Source organism: Clinocottus analis, unplaced genomic scaffold (assembly GCF_023055335.1).
Source record: "Clinocottus analis isolate CAN_PGR_092001 unplaced genomic scaffold, fCliAna1.0.p SCAF_7, whole genome shotgun sequence".
Lineage (NCBI taxonomy): Eukaryota > Metazoa > Chordata > Actinopteri > Perciformes > Cottidae > Clinocottus > Clinocottus analis.
Window position 1 is genome coordinate 7,754,263 of NW_027176229.1, and position 16,558 is coordinate 7,770,820.

The following is a 16,558-nucleotide window of genomic DNA, read 5'->3' on the forward strand; positions in this document are numbered from 1 at the left end:
GTAAATTATGACTTTGGAGTTACTGCAGAGTAGAAACATAAAACATTAACTACAACAAAATAATAATAAGACATTGTGCCAGTTATATTATTTAAAAAGGCATTTTTGATTGATGTTCAATTCATTTACAAATCGTACCATGAGGAGACCGGGGTCGGATTTAATAATAGGGTTCACGTTGTTAAATTACAAGCATGTTAAACATGTTGGATTCTGTCCTGAAATAGATTAGAAGAACTTAGTTTAGTTTAAGGTTGCTAGATAGTAAAATGTATGATAGTTTACTTCATAAAAAATGATAAACTCATAAAAAAATAAATATTAACTGCATTTTTATGTTTGAGTCTCATTTTTCATGCATCAACTTTAATATATTTTGCGGTGTTGCTCATAGTTGTTGTTCCACATCAGTACCAAGTGAGTAGATTTCTGTTTAAGGTTTTAAAAGAACAGTGTATTTGTTCAGCTTTTGTTAAAAAAAAGTCTATTTTTTAATAAGGACAAACAAGAAACCTGAAAACAGGTTACACAGAGACAAGCATGAGGAGGGAAATCAGGCTTAAAGAATTGCGTTTTAGGTCCAATATACTTGCATTTTGAGTTAAAATGGTGATAAACATTCGTTTCCCCGTATGTCTGAAAGTGTGGAGTCTTTCAATTGTAAAAGGCATCAAAGTTAGCTGGAATGTAAATATGATAGCTGTGACCAGTAGCTGAACGAGCATGTCATCAGTGGGCGGCGGTGGTGGAGGGGGGGCTGTTTGTGAAAAGATGACCTTGTGCAGAAAGCCTGTTTCCGCTCTGAAGCAGATGAATTGCTGAATTTTCCGGGCAGACCTGGCTGGACACTTCCTTGGTCGCGGCCCTTGTGATCGCTCGAACATCGGTGCTCACTGAGGCTCGATTGTGACGTCCATTTTCTCACCCTTGCCAGGGCCCAATATGCCCTGTGCATTGAAGAACGTTCCCACTAAAGACACAAATGGCTCTGTGTTCAAGACTGAAGAACACGTTTGTAAATCCTCCTCTTATTAACCTATTCTCGTTCCCCAGTGTTTTTCAAAGCTCTGACTGTTTCTTTTTACTGGAAGGAGATAGTTTGTGTGTCCGAGGCTGCTGCCTGAGAGAGGATGTGTTATTCATCCAGTGCCGGGGCTGATGTATAATCTCACTGGAACACAGAGTGGCCTTTCACATGGACTTCCCCTGTGCTCTGAAGCTGTTTGTCCTGCAGTAGTCTCTTCCTCAAGCAGTCAGTTGAGCCCGCTGCCTCTCTGCTGGGTTCAGTGTGGTTGTTTGAGTCCTTTATCACGGCGTCTGTGGATGGCACCCTGTCAGTTTGCCTGTCTTTTCAGGCCTCTCCAGGGTGACTGGGCTTTATCCTCCCCCGGTTTCCGGAATCCTCTCCATCCTGTTTTCATGCCGAGGGGAAACATTTTATTGCCCTGTTCTTAACATACCGTACTCCACATTGTCAGACACGACTGTCTTATTTTGTATTACTGCTGTTGGAGATGGCTATTCTGCATCTGCCACATCCTTGCCGATGATGATGATGATGATGATGATGATGATGATGATAATGATGACAGTTGCTGGTGAGTAATCGGTGGCTGACAGTAATTACAAGTTACAAAGCCTGTTGATCTCCACGGTGTCCTAAAAAGTCTAAAATCTCAGGGATGACAAGCAGAACTTGTATTTCTGTCTTGTTTCTGGCACGTACTCGCTGTCAGCACGGTGCAAAACATGTGGGTTTCTCGTCCCAGAATAAAACGAAATTCTGCCCATGTTTCTTATTTTTCGGAAGACGGCGCTTCTTTTGAGCTTTGAGGCCTCCTTGACTTGGAGACCCACAAAGTGAATATTATACCAGGTTACGGCAGCGCCTTTCAGATTCTCTCTGATCCTAAAGGAGACACGCTGCACAACAAGGCTGACATGAGGAGAGCACGTGTGTTGCCCCTGCAGTTTCCCCGGCTTATCCAGTCGCCTGGCACGAGCCCTCGGGGGCTGGCACAGGCTGTGTGGTAGATTTGTGTAGGTCACAGGTTTATGAAGGTTAAAAGAGGATTTGATATAAAGACCAATGGCCGTAAAAGAAAGCACGCTGCTTGGTGTTTATTATCAACTGGCATTACTGGTTCAACATTTATGTCCTTTGTCACGCTGAGAAGACTTTTATTTGTATACTTTATATCCAGGGGCTGGACAAAATAACAACAACAACAACAATTTAATGTGATTCAGTCATGGATGGATTAACAAAATTAACTGTCGCATGCTTGTTTCTTTTACTCTGGGTGGCTTGTACATGTACGCAGTATTTAGCATATGTTAACATGATATCAACTGAATATATGAAGCCGCTAACACATTATATTTCAATGAGTTTTCTAAATAGCTTTAATAGCCAACATTTACCTTTTAATGTTTATTGACATGGTATTAGAATACCAACTGTATCAGTTTGCCGCATTTCCCATGATGTTTCTCCGTATTTACTACACGGCTTAACAGTTTAATGACACATCTCATGTGACTATTGTCCTTTGTTTCTCACAGAGGCTCCCTACATTGAGATCCCTCCGTCATATGGCTATGACCTGGAGCACCCAGAGGAGCACCAGCCTCGCCACGACCCTCTATCCTTCACCGGATCCCCGACTTCCTCGCCACGACTCCGCTCCAAGAGCCGGAGCAGCCGAGACACCCAGTCCTCCGGCTCTCTGGAGTCCACGCTATCGGTAATGTTACTTGGTCAACTCCCACCAACTCATCACAGCTCGCAGTGCTTCTCCTTCTTCTTTCTGTTTCCCTGCTGCTGCTGCTGCTGCTGCTGCTGCTGCTGCTGCTGCTGCTGCACCGTCCTTCACTGTCCTCTCTCCCCGCACCATTTAACACTTTGAGCAGCGATGGTTTCTCATGCTGTGATGAGAAGTTGCCACTGCAGTGCCTGGGATTGCTTCTTCCACTGTCTGTGTGTTGTTAAAGTACCAAATCCAAGTAAGCCAGTAATGTACACTAGAGACTGCTAGTCTCCTTTTTTGTTGATTTTTTTGTAATTACACAAATGAGTTTTTTGCCAAAATCCATCACTTTTCAAAAGGCTTACCCTTGATGAGATATTTGCTAGGATGACTGCTCTTCTTGACCGATTAAATCATGCACAAAGCAGAGCAAATACAGGGTGGCTTTCGTGTTTCAATATTTAAACTTCCTCAAATGACGACACAATTGGGTTTATTTTCTCAGACTTTAGAAGTCTCCTCCATAGCTATTAACTTTTTTAACAGGCTGAGTAGTGCTCTGTATAACTAGAACTTCACGTGTGAAATCAGTGAAGGATACATCATGAAACTACGGAAGAATGGCCCTTCAGCCAGGCATTAAGTCAGGCATCCAGAGGCCGACAATACAATTCACAGTTGACAGTCGAGCTCCCAGGTGTGAGTGCTTTTCAGTGTGAAACAGGGCATTGCTGATGAACACCACACATGCTCAGCAAACAGACTGTGGACGAACAGATGTTTAAAAGAGATGCAGCTCCCTCCCCCTCTGCTCTGTTCCTGTCCTATCTGTGTTATTCTTATCCTCTGGTGTGTACTCTTGGTGATCTTCAAAGCCTAAATCATGAGGGTCGGGGGGGTTAGACAGCATGCAGTGTCTTTTTTCATTTTTTAAACTAGCTATATAATGGCTGAGCTGGATACAGCCCCTCTCAATTCTTGAGTGAGCCTTTTACTGTCATGATAGCCTACACCAGGATGACTGATGCCTTTGACCTGTTTGGAGTAACAACTCCTGGACTAGAAATACATTAGTCTTCCTTAAGATGCTGGGAGTCTCTGGTGCAGGCCTCTTGGAATGTAAAACTCCTACAGAGTTTAATCAAATCTGGTCTGTCCGTAATCCCACAACAACAATATCTTGCAGCCATGGGTGTGCATAAATGCGTGGGTAGTTTATGAAAGATTAAACCAATTAACACGATCATACGTTCACCAAGAGTCTTTTTGTGTTGGAGAATGTTTTCTCTTCATATCGTTTTCTCTTTCCACCATGTTTGTAGGTGGAGTTGGATCAGGAGAAGGGGCTGGAGATGAGAAAGTGGGTTCTGTCAGGAATCTTGGCCAGTGAGGAGATCTATCTCGGCCACCTGGAGGCCCTGCTGATAGTATGTGAACTATCTCACAACACACACACGCACACACACACACACACACACACACACACACACTCTGTTGGGTTAGTGTAGACACACTTGCACTACTACTGGTGGCATTGCATCTTTTCAGCTTTGTATGTATTTCTTTTTTGGCATTATTATAACTTTTGAAAGAATAAATAACACCTCGTCCACTTACAAATGAATAAGTGATAAAAAAAAAACCCTTTGCTGAGTTTAGTACACCCAGGGGATTTGCAGCCACAGTGTTGTGGGTCTTGTAGATGTAGCGTGTGAGCCAAATTTAGTAGCAAAGCTTATCTAGATATTGCTGTGAATTTGACATTTCTGAGTCAGTTAGGGAAACTATCTGACTTTAAAAGAACAAATAACATGTTCTTCCTCTTGCAAATAAACAGAGGAAGTCATAGGTGATAAAAAAAACACTACCTTGCTCAAGTTATTACACTAAGGCTACAGCAATACCTGTAATACTACAATACTATATGTATTGTGAGGTAATATTTTAAAACCTTGGACAATAAAGTTAACGCTATTGCTTATAAACTGACATCACTAAGTTTGTGAACTATCTAACTTTTGAAATAAGAGATAACCCGTTCTTCCTTTTGCGAATGAAAACTAAATGTACAACTAATAAAAACACACCCTTGCTCAAGGTTATAAGCAATAGCTTATCCTACCTAACATTAACTAATGTTTGAAAACCTTTGTGAGATAATTTGGTGTAATTGACATTGTTGAGTCAGTTAGTGAAACTATCTAACCTCAGGCAAAACAAATAACACATTGTTCGTCTTACAAATGAAAACATTAATTAAAAACACACCCTTGCTTAATTTAAGTAGTGTCCACTGCTGCTTATGTAAGCTAATGTTAGCTAACTATTTTGTCGCTATTGCTCCAGTGTGTCATACTGCACTTGTATTTACTTTGTTACTTGTGGTTACACTGGACACTGCTCAGAGTTAAAGCTTGACTTTAACTTGTAACATACAAAAACAAATATTGTTCACTTCTTTTTTTATGATTGGGGTAAGGCAATAAGGCTTGTTTTAGCATATCTCCTAAAATCAAATGTGTCTTTTGTCTTGGTATATTTGTGGAAAAGTCTTTCTACAAAGATATTTTTTGTGGTATTATTTCCTCTCACAGGTACAGTGCATTCAGTAACTGTTTCCTACATTTGGACTGTGTTTTTTTTTCCAGCCCATGAAGCCTCTGAGAGCTGCAGCCACAACATCGCAACCAATGCTGACCATCCAGCAGATAGAGACCATCTTCTTCAAAGTGCCAGAGCTTCATGAGATCCACAAGGACTTCTATGACGCTCTGCTGCCCCGAGTCCAGGACTGGGGCCATCAGCAGTGTGTGGGCGACCTCTTCCAGAAACTGGTATGGTGATGATATATTGGTTAGCTTCATCCCGGGGAACAAATATGTTTAACTTGAAAAAGTGTGCAATCATCAGTCAGTAATCATTGATGGTGGAAATTCATTTATATTGTGTAAATTATATTAACACACTCGGAAAAATAACAAATATAATTTAAGATGTAGTATGGTTGAAGGAAAACATGTTATGGTAACGCTTCAGAGCAACTACTTTTGACCTAAATTGAATGCAGCAGTGAATTGTTGCAAATAAAGTAAACAAGGAAGTCTGAGCGCAGTGGTGTACAAAGTGTCTGATGGACTGACATGAGAGAAATGTTGTGATAGTTGTAAGATTTGAAACACGTAGAATTGCTGTTTAACTGCAGTATGAGTGTGTAGTTACCACACATGGTTAATTACAGTGGCAATCACTTCCTTGGTATCAAATAACATGAAACCTCACAGCATCAAACTGTATGTTGGATTTTGATCAAACAGACTACCATTCGTCTAGTCAGTAACTTTCAGAAACTAATTATAGCACGCTGTAAATGTCAAGCCTTGATCATTAATGATGGTTAAAAGAGGGGAGGCCTTCAGGGGGGTAAAGGTGGGAGTCTTTGGCTGTTACTAAAGCTCAAACAATCTTGCAGTGCACATGTGAGTAGACTGACTGGAGTCATCCCCCGGCCAGATAAAAGCCTTGCCTCACCACATCATTGGCAGTAAAGGAGAACAAAACGTTCTATAGGAGGTCGCTGAATAAAAGCTTCCTCTGTGTTCGCTGTTGGATAAAAAAGATGATAAACCTTTATGGATTGGACATTGAATCACACTCCTTCACATTAATTCCTCCTGTAATACTGTTACGCCAACTCATGCCTGAGTACAGCATACAGTGACACTGCTAAGTACCCAGTGGCAGTCGCATACTAAAATCTACCTTCAGGATGAATCTAATCTGTCCTCTACTTGTGCCCTGTAGGCGAGCCAGCTGGGAGTGTACCGGGCCTTTGTGGATAACTATAAGGTTGCTGTGGAGACGGCGGACAAATGCTGCCAGGCGAACGCTCAGTTTGCAGAGATATCTGAGGTATGTAATCACGCTACGCGCAGCGGGCAAGTATTTGATGTTGCACAGCTGCCCGAGACAAGTGATGACAGGGCAGTTTTCAGCCATCCTCACAGGGTAAATGCCACGCAGCTCTGAACAGCGGCGCTGATTGTTTTAATTGCGCCGTGGGGCAGTGATTTAACGAGGGTATTTCTTCTCACTATTTACTCTGGTGTTATCTTCCTGGCAGAATCTCAAGGTCAAAAGCACAAAGGACTGCAAAGACCAGTCGGCTAAAAATTCACTGGAAAGTGAGTACTGATTGAAATGAATGACCAGCCAGGCTCCACATTGATCAATATTGCTATAAGTAGTTGAGCTGGGACTAGGCCTGTTGAACTGACTGTGCCTCCTCCACAGCTCTTCTTTACAAACCTGTGGACAGAGTGACGCGCAGCACACTCGTTCTGCATGTAAGTCAATCTGCCAAACACAAATCTGGCGCAACATCTTGTCTGCCTGAAGAGAGTTTAGGGGATTGAACTTTGCCATCATTTGATTTTCTATTCTAGGACCTCCTGAAGCACACGCCCTCCAGCCACCCGGACTATCTGCTGCTACTGGACGCCCTGCGCATCTCCCAGAACTTCCTGTCCAGTATAAATGAAGAGATCACCCCACGTAGACAGTCCATGACAGTTAAGAAGGGAGAGGTCAGTATGGAGAGCTGAGTCACTTTATCATCTCAGGGTTATGCTAATGATTCTGCAGAAGGATAAATAAATCCTCGCTTGTTTTTGGTAGAATGTACCCCACGTTGCTGCAGTTAATAGGCACTAAGGGCTTGAGTAGAGAAGGATAAGTTAAGAGCTCCAGCTTGATCCTATGTGGAGCACTTGTTTCTCTCGCCAAGGAGAAAGTGAGTGGTTTGAATGCTGTGGTGGCACAGTGACGAGTCCTGGCACGACAGAACTGGCTCCCTGAGCCACTCCTGCTTTTACTGTATCTGGTTTTATATTTGTCCAGCATATGCTTCACTAACTTAGTGCTTACTCTCAAGCGCAACATTATTTAGTTGTACAGCATTAAAGGGAATCTAGCTTGCTTTCTAACTTTTTTACACAAATATTCAATAAGCAAAATGATTAAAAACACTTTACTAATTTGAGCTAAATGCTGACTTTATGTCTTTATGCTCACAGTGACAATGCTAACATGCTGACGTTTAGCAGTTAGGATCACCATCTCAGCTTTGTGTGTTAGCATGCTAACATTGGTTATTTAAAACTAAACACAAAGTACAGCTGAGGCTGATGAAAATTAAATAGCAATTCATCCGATAGTTGTTGAGGTATTTCAGTCTTGACCAAAGTGTCGGATTAACTGACAGTTATTGTTTATGAAAATATATGTCACTAACGTTCTAGATTGGCAGAACACTTAACTGTATTGATTTAAGGTCTACATTTTGTCTCTTACTTGATTTTACTCAGTGAAACAGGAGCATTGAGGAATTTAGGATCATATCTGCCATGACATGAATTTCTGTCACGTCTTGTCTGTTAACAGTGAAACACTCTGAGTACGCGGTGTCTGGAAGCTGCAATAAAACCGGATTGTGAGTCAGGTTGTTGCTGACTCACCTCAGCATGTCTGCTTTAGTTGTGAAGGAAGTTCACAATATAGGAAGCACGTGACATAGCCCTGCAACCACTGGAGGCAAGAGGGTCTCCGTGTCGCAAACCAGGAAAACCTGTTGATTACTCCCATCCTTCCCTGCCAACTCTCCTTCCCAGAAATGACCTGCAGCACTCCTTATCAACTTGACTGTCTAACCAGCCTTTTGCTGTGGGTGTGTACCGGCCTAACCATGCTTCCTGACCCCATCCCCCAACCCCCGCTCTGATTCAGATGACCTGAATGAGAACTTCCTCTCACTCTGTTTTTTCTGGGAACTAGCCCGGCCCACCTGGGTGGGAAATTAAATCAAAGAAAGTTCTTGGGAACATTCTTTTGTATATTGTTGAGGAAGTCTGAAGTCCCATAAGGAGATTGACAGATAACAAGCCAGCATGTGACAGTTCAGTCACAGAAATGGGAGTTGTTAAGATCAGCTGTCAACCAATTTTGCTCCCCTTGCTGATCTTTTGCACCGTAATTACGAGCTTGTTTAGCTCCACCTCCTGTGCGTGCTTCACTGCTCAACTTCTCATTATAGTGCACAATAAAAACAGAGACTGATTCTATTGCCAGGAGGCAGTGAACACTGCAGTACCAGTTTTTCCATTGGATTATTGACTATTTGTGCTTGTGTTTGTGTCACAACATAATAAGCGGATGTCCTCTTCCCTTTGAAACCAGGACAGTGATTAACATGTTTGAGGGGCTTCCAAAGGGGCCTGTAACCGGCCTGCTCTGAACTGGAGTGTCCCAAAAACAGAATAGGGAAGCAAAGCTGCAGTGATTTCCTTGTTTTTGTCAAACTGTGGTTGGTGTGGGACGGTTGAGTCTCACATGGCAGCGTCATTGTAAACAGCCTCAGCGCAGAGGCCAAAAGGCTATGGGGTAACTCAGATGCCCGCTGCTGCAGGAGGAGCTCATGTCATCACGTTTCTAACATGGGCTGGATAAATCACAGAGGATGCTACAGTGTGGTTGAAGAAACATGCTGCATACAATGCACGCCTTGTTTTGGACATGTTACAAATGATGTATTGCTTTGGTTATTGCGTTTACTTCTGCTGAGAGGTTTGATAGCATTCATCCGACAGCACAATTAAGTGTAGAGCAATTATAAGCACATACCAACATCAGCACAATATAATAGTTTGAGAACCCCAAATTAAAGCACTTTAAACTAAGCGCTAATACAAACCGTAAATTAGATACTGTACTTTCAGCAGTTCTTAGTATTGCAGCTTTTTTTTGCAGTACAATAGTACCTAAATTCTCACTCACAGTTAACAATACTGAATAATTTAGATGATTGGGGGTGTATTTGAGACTAATGAGAGTTATAAACTATGAGTGTGTTGACTCTTCTCGTGTTCGTAGAACCGTCAGCTGCTGAGGGATCGCTTCATGGTGGAGCTGGTCGAAGGTTCCAGGAAACTCCGTCACGTCTTCCTCTTCACTGACCTGCTGCTCTGCACCAAGCTGAAGAAACAGGCTGCGGGGTGAGTCTGGGTCGGCGTCCTGCCCGAGGTTGGGTGGCCTGCAAGACCCACTGGCTAAAAAAAATCCCTGTTAGGGAGTGAGAGTCACTCCGCCCAGACATTAAACTTGTTAAAGTAAATTCTGCTTTGCTGGAAATAGAACAGTTTCAATGTGACCAGCGGTTGCAGTTGGAGGTTAACGTTATAATTTCAACAGTTTTCAAGCTTGTGGCTATTCGCACGGTTGGTTTCACGCTGCTTAAAAAAACATTCTGGTGGAAGAGCAGGGCTACATAACAATTACTGGGTGAAGAAAAAAAATGACGTCGTTCTCCACACATTTTGTGCTCCCACAGAAAAGGGCAACAGTATGACTGTAAGTGGTACATCCCACTGGCTGACCTGACTTTCCAGACCATTGAGGACTGTGAGTCCACCCCCATCCCGCTGGTCCAGGATGAGGAGATCGACTCCCTGAAGATAAAAATCTCCCAAATCAAGAACGAGATTCAAAGAGAGAAGGTGAGGATACACTGCTATTAAATACACCGACAGAAACGCAAGCCTCAAAATACAAGGAAATGTGTAGTTTACGATACATTGGTTTATAATTGACTTGAAATAACTACACTGTAAAAACACCACAACAATGACAGCTTTGTAGACAAAACTAAAATACAATGAGGGACTTATTAGCACATGTGAATAGAACAAATGTCTAGACGGCATGCCCTGCATTACGTTAAACCTGGTACTGTTAATCTGTAGAGAACCACCAAAGGACCCAAGGTGATCGAGCGACTGAGGAAGAAGCTTTCAGAACAGGAGTCCCTGCTGCTTCTCATGTCTCCCAACATGGCATTCAGAGTTGCCAACCGAAACGGCAAGGTGAGTCAAGAGTCTAAAAGAAGGTTCCTTTTATAAAAATCATGCTAAATATCATTGTGAATATCTTGCACAGTCAATAAACTTCTTAACGTGGCTTATGCTGCCCCCTGCTGGTAACAAGCATGCCATTACAGCATGAGAGTGCAATAACATACAACAGCATATCATTTATCACCCCTTTATTTCTTTTAGGGTTTCACGTTCCTCATCTCTTCTGATTATGAACGTGCCGAGTGGAGGGAGCTCGTTCGCGAGCAGCAGAAGAAGTGTGAGTTAACAGGCAGAGGCAGTAGAGTATTATTACAACAGTTGTAATATCCAATTGATGAGACTTGTTTTCCCTTTGACTGTGTCGCGCAGGCTTCAAAAGCTCCTCTCTGACCTCCCTGGAGCTGCAGATGCTAACTAACTCCTGTGTGAAACTGCAGACTGTTCACACGATCCCAATGACCATGAATAAAGAAGGTAAAGTTCACAGTGCATTGTATTTTTAAGTTTTAATATACATCTTCATATATATATACCAAGTTTGTTTTATATATTTTTTTGACCTGCATGATCTGAACGCTACCCTCCGCAGATGATGAATCTTCTGGTTTGTACGGCTTCCTAAATGTCATCGTCCACTCCGCGTCAGGGCTGAAACACAGCTTAAGTAAGTTGGTTATTCTCCTGTTTTTGACAAGGAGTCATCTCACTGATAATTCTAGAGGTTGCATGCAGTGTCTCATCATCCTCTGTGTCATCTGCTGTGTCCCCCCCTCCCACTCTCACCCACACCCACCCACACCCTCCCTCTCTCTGCGGCTGTCAGCTGGGTGGACAGCTGCAGTGGAACAAGTGGGATTAGCCAGGAACAGTGTGTACAAGCAGCCTCAAATATGTCTCACATCACTGTCTGCTCAAACGTTTTTGCTCTAGTAGTCAGGTAACAGTCAGTTGCATGTTACAATAAGAGGAGATTCCACTGAGACAGTACCAGGAATGACACCAGACAGAGTAGATTCATGGGGAGCTTTTGTTTTTAGTTTCATTTTGATTCAGCCATTCAAACTACTTCTGCTTGTGCCCACTAGACCTTTACTGCTCTCTGGAGGTGGATTCCTTCGGCTACTTTGTCAACAAAGCCAAAACACGAGTGTACAGAGACTCCACAGAGCCCAACTGGAACGAGGTGAGAGTGCATATCAGAGTGGAGAAAGTAAACGAGTGAGCTCCCCCTTCTGTATCCACCGCTGTGCAAACCAAGCATCTCAGTTTTGAACAAGGCCGTGGAGGCTCAAAAACGCTGTTCGGTGGATAGAATAAAAGTACATTTCACTGGGCTGAAACCTTGATTAACATGTTTTTTTCTCTGTGTCTGTGGAAGGAGTTTGAGATTGAGCTGGAGGGCTCTCAAACTTTGAGGCTGCTCTGCTATGAGAAGTGCTGCAACAAAACCAAGCAGAGCAAAGAGGATGGAGAGATCGCTGACAAGATCATGGCCAAAGGACAAATAAAGGTACGGACAAATTAGGGTAGACCTTGGTCAGACAGCAAATAATGGCTTGTGTTTTTGGGAAATACCTGAGAGGACCAGATGTGTATGGGTTACCACACTTCTCTTACCCTGGCCTGTTCTAGATGTTTAAGGTCCAAACCAATATCAAAGAAATACTATAAATATATCAACCATATTAAACAAACATTTTAGTGAGTATTTTTGTATAGTTGGTTATGAAAAAATATGCATTTTACACAGTAAACTTGTCAGTGGTTTCCTGTGGAAAAACAACTTGTGCACTACTTCAGACCCACCATATTTATAGCTTTATATTTGATAAAAAAAAAGGGTGTTTGGGTATTTTCCAAAACTATTTATTCGAATGGCAATTACAGAAAGGTAAAGTACAATAACATTCAATCTCTGTCTGGTATTCTGGCACGATATCCTAAATATTGGCCTCTTATACAACAGCGAAAAAATGAACTAAAAATCTATATTTACAGACTCAGGGTGAACCCACATGAACTCACATGTTTAGGAAAAACAATCATTGCCTATGTGGAGTGAACTTGCTCACTCTATTGATTCTAGTGGTAATTTATTTGCACAGTGGACCACAACAGCTTCTTTTTTTTTGTCTAATCCTGCCCTGGGAGACCCTTTGCTGATGAAAGAGAAGTGAGTCATTAGATTCCCAGTAAGTCACTTCAGCTTGACCCCTGTTAGGGTGTTGTGACAGAGGGTGGATTAGTCTTGGGTTGACCAAATGTTGCCATTGGCACGGCTCCAGAGTACGACAGAGAGAGAGAGAGACAAAGCGCTCTTTGATCAGCGGTGAAGGGATTTCCCTGCTGGGCAGGTTGGTCAAAACTCTGTCGAGTCTCAGATACTTGCCATGTTATTCAGGAGCCAACAGCCTGGAGAAAGTTATTCTAAATCACTCTTACGACTTCTTGTGTCATGTTGGCCTTTCTTCTTGCTTTCTTGGCGGCTACATCAATGCTGTGGAGCCGAAACTTGACAATATGACACAACAGATTAGTATTACAATTAAATGATTTGAATTTAGAGGGTGTATAAATCCCCATATGCACCAAAACAAAGAAGCATTTAAACAAATGGAAAATTAAAATAAAATATATATATATACATATATACTTGATCTTTTTAACAAATAATACTGATTAACCAGTATTACCATTTTTACCATTTCATATCCATGAGAATTACATCGTATTATCTGAGGCAGGACATTAAGACCGGCTCTGACCAGTCATAGAAGGAAGAGCCTCTGAGAAAGGTATTGGGTCATTTAAGGGCTGTATGACGGGTTTTGGCACAATATATTGTTTCAGATATGGGCGTTTCCGATGTGTAAAGTCACTAGTCCGTTAGTGGCCAGAGAAGATCCTCTTTAGGCTACCTGGGATGCTATATGTCCATCCTGCACTCATGACAGCATCAGGCGTGAGCATGTTGGTAATGGGGGGAGGAGGGGATTCTCGTGAGTTAATCCCCCAAATCCATCAGGGAAGTACAGCTACACTCGGGCGAGCGTGGACGGCAGGCTGCGTGGCTTTGTTCCTGTCTGACTCCCAGTGGAATGAAAGGATTTGGAATACAACAACACAAGGATGTGAAGATGACAGAAAGTTTTGTGAAGATTCAGCTGGTTTGCATCAATGAAGAACCTCAAAACGCCTTTGAGGCAATGTGATCAGGGGCGGGTTGTTCGGGGAACAAGGACCTGCTGCTCTTGTTGGGGACCCGGTTGAGATAACAGCGCTAACTGTGGATCAGCTGGTTTGTTTGTTTGCCATTAGTGAGTAACATTTTAGATTTAAGAAAGTCTCATGCCAGAGAGAATGAGTGACAGTAATCCTAAAGAGGAGGAGAGTTTGGATCAGGTCAGCGGCGGTCTAGAGGAAGAGGGAGACGTGGCTCAAAGGAAATCTCCGGGTACAGGGAACCGTCTGTGGGACCGAGTCCGCAGCAGTCTGATCAGACCGAAGGTAAAGAAGTGGAGAGGTTGTTGTAAACGGCGCCTCAGAAACCTACATTTAAGGACAAACCTGTTTTCACTTTCCTTCATTTTCCGGTGACATTTTATATAATTGTATTATTATTTAAAGTATACACTGTGTTGTATTTCTGTTTGGATTCATTCCTTTAAGATTTAGAAAGCCATCATTGGTGTTGCCTGTGATTCTTTTTTTTATTGCTATTTTTTATTTTTAAGGTATTGCGTTAGAATATAGTTTTTCACTGAACAAAGGATTATCTGAATGGGATTTGATGGTTTCTTGGTTGAAAGAACATCTGCCATCTTGGACAGGCACAGTGCTTAGCAGCTGGACATGATGTTATTACATTACTCATGCCTGATCACTGCAAATACATGCTATCAGATTAGTATTAGTCAGACGACTAAAATAGATCACTGACACTACCTGGCCATATGGAGTTTATGCTTATGTGAGGCTGAGTAAGGTCATTGCAGGAAGTACTCGTATCACCTGGCACAGCATTTCCTGTTTTTATATCTGAAGAGAATCTGAATATGGATAGATTGATAGATGGATGTATACTTTATTCATGCCCAAGGGGAATTTTCTTTGTCACTTAAGCAAGCAAAGTTACATAGAACAAATATCAGGAATAGAGATACTCAGTATATATAACAAAACTAAATATATACAACACATTAGCAGAGGGTATTAATTTAGGAAATGACACCATAAAGAAGTGTATGCAGTGTATGAAGTGTATGTAAGTATGTACAGCGACTAACAAACAACAACAGCTGTACAAAGGCTCAACATAGAAAAATTCATTAAATGTGAAGTAAAACTTGATTATTTTTTTTTCAGCTGGATCCTCATACATTGCAAAATAAAGACTGGCAGAGGGCAGTCATCGCCATGAATGGAGTAAGTTTAGTTTTTTCTACAACCCGGAAAAATGAGACATTTAGCATCTGAGTCTCCATTTCTGCACCACTTCCCTGTTCCATTCCAACTACCTTTCATAGTTGTCTAAACTATGACTGGTTTCCTAACGCGTTTCAGATTGAAGTGAAGCTTTCGATGAAGTTCACCAGCAGAGAGTTCAGTTTAAAGCGAATGCCTTCACGGAAACAGTCCGGCGTCTTTGGAGTGAAGATCAACGTAGTAACGAAGTGAGTTGATGGTGTGAGTGTGTGTGTGTGTGTGTGTGTGTGTGTGTGTATGTGTGTATGTGTGTGTGTGAGGTCCCCATATTCCCATTTTTATTTTTATTTTGTGTCCGGTTTTTGATTTGTCAATGGATTAAAATATTAACATTGTCTACTGAGAGTGAAGAGCGTAAAGAAAGTGTGTTCTTTTAAGAAGAACTAGTTTTCGCTATGCTCCATGTGGTGACAAGGTACTTATTTCAACCACGGTCTCTTGTGTTTCCACCATTCACACAATCTGTCAAAAACCTCTTTGTGTGTGACCACGTCCTCACCAGGCGAGAGCGCTCCAAGGTCCCCCTCATTGTGAGACAGTGTGTGGAGGAGATCGAGCGACGAGGGATGGACGAGGTGGGAATCTACAGAGTGTCAGGAGTCGCAACTGACATCCAGGCACTCAAGGCGGCCTTCGATTCAAGTGAGTTCGGTTGGATTTCTTGTGAAGCTCTTGTATGATGAGTGTTTTTTCAAAGCTCACTGTGCGGCTCGTATTCTTTGGTATTCCGTGACTGGTGTGTCATCCGCCCCCGCAGACAACAGAGACGTGTCTGTCATGATGAGGGAGATGGACGTGAACGCCATCGCCGGAACTCTGAAGCTGTATTTCCGCGAGTTGCCGGAGCCTCTTTTCACTGACGACTTGTACCCCAACTTTGCTGGAGGCATCGGTCAGTCGGCACTTCTTTATTCTGGCATAATGTTATGGCGATCAGGCAGGCGTAATTTCCTTTGTTTTGTATGCTTTCGCCCTGCAGCTCTCTCCGACTGTGTGGCTAAGGAGAGTTGCATGCTCAACCTGCTGCTGTCTCTGCCAGAGCCCAATCTGGTGACCTTCCTCTTCTTGCTCGACCACCTTAAAAGGTAAAAGACCTAACACTTATTCCATTATTCAAGCTATGGTGCATCCGTGTGTGTGTCAGTGTGTATGTCTGTTACCCCCACCTTAGAAAAAAAGTTATTCATTTTGTCAGAATTTCACAGTAAAAAAGGTCTGTTGTCGTTGATATAGTGGTCAGCAGTGATGAAATAACTACGTAGTGTTTGGCTTGTGATCAGTTGTAGCAGGTCTATAGAGTAACTGCTTACCAATAGTAATGGATGGTTGCGGGGAAAACAATTCTGGTGATCCATTTTCTAATTCTGATCTTGATTACAATTCTCTCCTGCTTGCATTTGTTTTCTAAAGTTTTGGCAG

General features: G+C 42.4%; 1 protein-coding gene across 1 annotated transcript in view; it reads left to right on the forward strand.

Annotated features, from left to right (window-relative positions):
- The window catches only part of si:dkey-91m11.5 (PH_BCR_vertebrate and RhoGAP_Bcr domain-containing protein), a 28,986-nt gene that overhangs the window by 10,364 nt on the left and 2,064 nt on the right, over positions 1–16,558 (forward strand). The window contains exons 2-21 of the mRNA XM_068605102.1: positions 2,566–2,747; positions 4,073–4,177; positions 5,399–5,584; positions 6,552–6,659; positions 6,871–6,931; positions 7,041–7,093; positions 7,193–7,333; positions 9,675–9,796; positions 10,132–10,297; positions 10,544–10,663; positions 10,856–10,931; positions 11,024–11,128; positions 11,244–11,318; positions 11,740–11,837; positions 12,033–12,164; positions 15,020–15,079; positions 15,218–15,327; positions 15,642–15,781; positions 15,897–16,031; positions 16,119–16,224. Of these exons, the coding sequence (XP_068461203.1) occupies positions 2,566–2,747; positions 4,073–4,177; positions 5,399–5,584; positions 6,552–6,659; positions 6,871–6,931; positions 7,041–7,093; positions 7,193–7,333; positions 9,675–9,796; positions 10,132–10,297; positions 10,544–10,663; positions 10,856–10,931; positions 11,024–11,128; positions 11,244–11,318; positions 11,740–11,837; positions 12,033–12,164; positions 15,020–15,079; positions 15,218–15,327; positions 15,642–15,781; positions 15,897–16,031; positions 16,119–16,224 (2,281 nt within the window). The remainder of the gene's footprint in view (positions 1–2,565; positions 2,748–4,072; positions 4,178–5,398; positions 5,585–6,551; positions 6,660–6,870; positions 6,932–7,040; positions 7,094–7,192; positions 7,334–9,674; positions 9,797–10,131; positions 10,298–10,543; positions 10,664–10,855; positions 10,932–11,023; positions 11,129–11,243; positions 11,319–11,739; positions 11,838–12,032; positions 12,165–15,019; positions 15,080–15,217; positions 15,328–15,641; positions 15,782–15,896; positions 16,032–16,118; positions 16,225–16,558) is intronic.